The 5,369-nt window shown below is 46.0% G+C and overlaps 1 protein-coding gene across 1 annotated transcript; it reads right to left on the bottom strand.

The window, feature by feature from the left end:
• Positions 1 to 797: 797 nt before the first annotated feature.
• Positions 798 to 4,598, bottom strand: LOC143187454 (uncharacterized). The gene has a single exon (XM_076391675.1). It carries the CDS (start codon positions 4,596 to 4,598, stop codon positions 798 to 800), a length of 3,801 nt encoding a protein of 1,266 aa, XP_076247790.1.
• Positions 4,599 to 5,369: the final 771 nt, after the last annotated feature.

Genomic DNA, 5,369 nt, shown 5'->3' with positions numbered 1-5,369 from the left:
ACGTTAGAAATCAACTCGTCCGAATGCCGACGTGTTATCTTCTGTTTTGAAATCAACTAGTCCGAATGACGACGTTTGATCTTCTGGTCTCGATTTTTTCGGAGTTCGCTCTTCATCCCCTTACAACCCCCAAAACGCCCGACTCTAAGGGCGTCACCGATTTTGCACGATGAAACAAAAATCGATATTAATTGGCCTTCGACCGAAAGAAGGACGATCCTCCTTGTCACCCTGACGGGGCAAAGGAACCGCCCCCGATCTCCTCGCGATGAAGGTGGAGGAGACCTCGCCTTCATGTCGAAGGCCGCGAAGATTGGGGAGGAAGAACGAACCCCGGAATAGCGTGGCTCGAGTGGCCCACGCGCGTATTTTCCGAATCTTTTTATGGCCGTATTGTCCCGCTAGTCAGCTCCGATCCTACAAGTCCGAAAAGGATGAGCTGGCGAAGGCACCGATTGCGGGGCAATACGGCCTTCGATGGTTATTAGGGAGGAACACTCCGCTCGAAGAAAGCACGAAATTACTTTATTCGGCCAGATGTGGATTTTTAGAAATATGAATGAATAAGCAAGTCCTTACAGAATTCGGATTTCCACATCTGGCAGCAATAAATGCGTTTGCCTCTTCGAACGGAACATGCTCCCCCCGTTGATCAATTAAGTTGATCAATACCGTACTCGATATTCTACAATAAATCGGAACTCGAACGGTCGTTCCGTTATGCAATGTTAAACGGCGTATAATACAAAAATATTATTAATATTACTTATCGCTAAAATATCGACTAATAATTGTCTTTATCCTGATGTCACATTGTGGATTGGAAGGGGTGCCAGACGTTTAACGTTTCGACGGTAAATTCCGGTTGACGTCTGAACGGTGACCGTACGAATGATGCCATCTTCGCCCGGATGGACCTCGATGATTCGCCCGAGATTCCATTGCAGCGGTGGCAGATGATCGTCCTTGAGAACGACAATGGTTCCCATTTTGATTTCGTGCGAACCCTTTGTCCACTTATGTCGAACGTTTAAGTGGTTAATGTATTCCTTGTACCACCTTGACCAAAAATCTTGTTTCACCTTTTGGATGTGCTGCCAATTTGACAGCCGATTCGTCGGTGTAGATGTGAAATCAGCTTCTGGCAAGCTCGTTAATGAAGCGCCGATCAAAAAATGTCCAGGAGTCAGAGCGACTGGATCGTTTGGGTCAGATGATAAAGGAGTTAAAGGACGGGAGTTCAGGATAGCCTCGATTTCTGTCACAAAAGTAGTAAATTGTTCGTACGTGAATAATTCTTCACCGACGACCCGCTTCAGGTGATGCTTAAACGATTTCACGGCTACTTCCCATAACCCGCCGAAATGAGGTGACAAGGCTGGCATGAAATGCCAAGAGATTTCTTTTTCATCAAGAAATCGACGCATCCCTTTGTCGTCGCGTAGGGTTTCGTGAAGCGCGGTCAATTCATTCTGAGCGCCAATAAAATTTGAGCCGTTGTCAGAATAGACATTACGACAAATTCCTCGTCGTGCGATGAATCGTTTTAACGCGGCGAGAAAGGCTTCGGTCGTTAGATCGCTCACGACTTCTAAATGAATAGCCTTTGTAGCGAAACAAATAAATACCGCGACGTAAATCTTAATTCGCGTACGGTTTCGATAACGCTTTTCTTTCATGTAAAAAGGTCCACAATAATCGACACCGCAATTGTGGAACGGTCGAGTTTCGGTGATTCGATTAGCTGGCAGATTACCCATTACGTAATTTACCGTAGGTGGGTTGACGCGAAAACACTTGACGCAATGCCGGACGATTTTACGTGTAATGTTTTTACCATCGATAGGCCAATACTGCAGTCGTACGGTGTACAGTGTTGATGTTATGCCTGCGTGATAATTTTGTACATGTGCTCGACGAATAATTAATTCCGTGACATGATTATTTTTCGGCAATAGAATTGGATGTTTCTGAGAAAACGGTAAATTTGAATTTCGAAGTCGGCCTCCGACACGCAAAATTCCCTTATCATCTAGAAATGGATGCAACGATAAAAGCTTGCTCTTCGGATGTAATTCTGTATTGGCCTTTAAATTTTGAATGTCCGATGAAAATGTCGATGCTTGAACTGTGCGAATGATACAGTCGTTTGCATTTCGGATTTCATCGATTGTAAGAGGTCCGGTTTTCCGGTTACGAAATCTAAAACAATATGCGATTATCCGACGGAGTTTGACAATACAAGAAAACCGGTTAAAAATCTGGTCGCTAGTTTCGGTGGATGTTGCTAAGCACGTGATTTTTCGCGATTCCGGAACGTCTGACGATGACTCGAACACAGATTCTGGCCAATCCGATTCAACGCTAGTGAGCCAATTAGGTCCGCAGTACCAAAGTTTGTTGGTCAAGAATCTTGATGCCGTGATCCCTCGCGATGATAAGTCGGCCGGGTTGTCATTAGATCGAATATGTCGCCAAATTGAAACCTCCGTTTTCGTTTGGATTTCTGCAACTCGATTTGCGACAAACGTTTTCAATGTACCCGGTGGCCTTTGTAACCAATTCAACACAATAGTTGAATCTGTCCACAGACATACGCGATCGATGTTGCAATTTAACGCTTCGCGGACCGATACATACAGTGACGTTAAGAGGGTAGCGCCGCATAATTCCAATCTTGCGAGACTGACAGTCTTCAAAGGTGCGACTCGCGATTTCGCACACAGCAGACTTGATTTTATATGACCTCGCTTATCGATGGATCGAACGAAAAAGCACGCGCTATATGCGCGTTCGCTAGCGTCGCAAAATCCGTGTAACTCGACTCGGTGACCCATGCGTTGCGCAACATGACGTTCGAATGTTACGTTATTTAATCGCTGAAGTTCCTCTTCGTAAGTTGTCCATTCCGTATGGAGGTTGGTCGGTAAAGACTCGTCCCAGTCGAGTTTCAGTTGCCAAAGTCGTTGCATGAAAATTTTTGCCGTGATGGTAATCGGTCCGAGCAAACCTAGAGGGTCAAAAATCTTCGCAATTGACGACAGTACGGTACGTTTCGTGTGTTTCTTCGACGATGGGAGGTTAACCGAATAATTAATCGAATCTTGGCGTGCGTTCCACGTGATTCCAAGCGTTTTGATTCCATCGATTTCCCCGAAGAACTTGGGATGTATCTGATCTTCAGACAATCCTGATAGTAGGCGTGGGTCGTTCGATACCCATTGATGAATATTAAGGCCTCCACGTGGAAGGAGATCGATTATCTCGTTTCGTAATCCTAATGCTTCATCGTAGGATGATGCGCCGGTCAGAAGATCGTCCACGTATAGATCCTGCTTCAGGATACTGGCAGCCTTCGGACAGCTGTTTCTCTCATCGTCCGCAAGCTGATGTAAACATCGGATAGCGAGGAATGGAGCCGATGAAAGTCCGAAAGTGACAGTATTTAATTGATAGGTTGATATCTCGTTGCGATCGTTCCTCCACAAAATCCGTTGATAACGCCGATCTTCTGGTCGTACGATGAATTGTCGGTACATCTTCTCTATATCACCGGTTATCACGTATGCGTGTATACGAAACCGTAATAATAAAGAAAAAATATCGTCCTGGATGGTAGGACCCACGAGTTGCGTATCGTTTAATGATATTCCGGAGGTGGTTTTCGCTGAGCCGTCAAAAACTACCCGAATCTTCGTCGTTGAACTCGTGGGTTTCATGACCGCGTGGTGAGGCAGGTAGAACTCGGGTGCGTCAGGTGCGTCTACCTGGCTCATATGGCCAAGTGCAATATACTCTTGAATAACGGCTGAGTATTCTTGCATCAAATCAGGGTTGCGTAGAAACTTGCGTTCTAATGCTAAGAATCGATTCAACGCGTGCGATAGTGAATCTCCCAGATTCTCTTTATTTCCGTTGAACGGCAGTGCAACAACATAACGTCCTGTTAAGTCGCGTCGAACGTGGGTCGAAAAATGTTTTTCGCAAAGCTGTTCTTCCGTGGAGAAATGCCGCTGTCGTGGACCTTCTTCAATTTCCCAAAACTGTTTCAGGTCGAAGTTCACCGCGGTGACGAATGTCTTCCGAGTTGTCCGTGGTTGGATGGCTGGAACACTCCCCCCGATGATCCATCCCAGTTGCGTCTTTTGTAAGACGAGAACCTCGTCGCAATGTTGGTTGAGATGGATTTGCCCGATGCTTAGACAGGTCAAAGTCGGACCTGTGCCGATAAGCATGTCGATGGCTGCGGGTTTATGAAAATTCGGATCTGCCAACTTTATGTTAGCCGGGATCTGAATCGTCGTTCGATTAATTTGTACGTTTGGCAACTGACTCGAAATCCGCGGGATTACAAAAAAAGTCAGGCTGCGTTGATAATTCGATGTCCGTGACTTGATTGTTGCTTGAACGAGTTTGCTCGTGACAGTATTCAACTCGTTCAATGTTTCGATGGCCACGTTGAGCTTCTTTGTGGGAAGCCGTAATTTTGCCGCAAATTTTTCGGTGATAAAATTTGCGTTTGAGCACGTGTCCAACAGGGTCCTACCTTCGATTAACCGTTGGTCGCGATCGAAGACGGTAACGATGGCGGTAGGCATTACTCCGTGGGTCGATCCCTCGGCGCTAGACGTACTCTTGGATGCGAAAATTCGGGGACTGTTGATTGTTTGGTCTAGTCACGAGTGTTGCTGAGACGGGGATGCTGATCGCGACGCTGCATCATAATGCAATCGCGTGTTATGCATTTGGTTACAGACGCGACATTTGCCTGCCTTGCATTCCTCGGTCGTATGATCGTCCAGCAAGCAATTAAGACATAATCGAGCCTTTCGTGCTGCCTCAATACGTTTTTCGATTGGGAGGCTTACAAACATTTTACAATTAAATGTCGCATGCGGTCCATTGTTGCAGATTTTACAATTATCTGTTGCTTGTGTTCCGAGTTTCTGCGATTGTGCAGCTCGCGTTTCTACACGTCGCAAATTTGACGGTTGTGAGTTCGCGGTGGTAACAAACGTCTGTTGGCGTTGATTTAATCGCGATGATGACGGTGGAGGATTACGCATGCGATTTGTTTTTACCGACGTTATCGGTGTTCGCTCGTGGTTCTTAAACGCGTCCGATTTAAAATTCGATGTGTGCTTCACATACGACACAGATTCGTAATCCTTGCACTGATGCGACGTTATGTGCAAGAACTTAAAAATGTCCTCAATTTTGGGTACCTTAGTAACGGATAGCGTTCGCTCCCAGGTCTTGCGCGTTTCCTTCGACATCCGCGAAATTACGATACTCACGAGGATATCATTACCGATATCTGCCCACGAACGTCCCAAGGCTTGCAACGAACGCACGTGAAGTTGCATATA

This window comes from Calliopsis andreniformis, unplaced genomic scaffold (genome assembly GCF_051401765.1).
Source record: "Calliopsis andreniformis isolate RMS-2024a unplaced genomic scaffold, iyCalAndr_principal scaffold0039, whole genome shotgun sequence".
Lineage (NCBI taxonomy): Eukaryota > Metazoa > Arthropoda > Insecta > Hymenoptera > Andrenidae > Calliopsis > Calliopsis andreniformis.
The sequence above is the reverse complement of the archived record's forward strand: the minus strand, read 5'-3'. Positions and strand labels throughout refer to the sequence as shown.

Coding starts and splice junctions, on each gene's coding strand:
- LOC143187454 (XM_076391675.1), bottom strand. CDS start 4,598: ATGCCTACCGCCATCGTTACCGTCTTCGATCGCGACCAACGGTTAATC.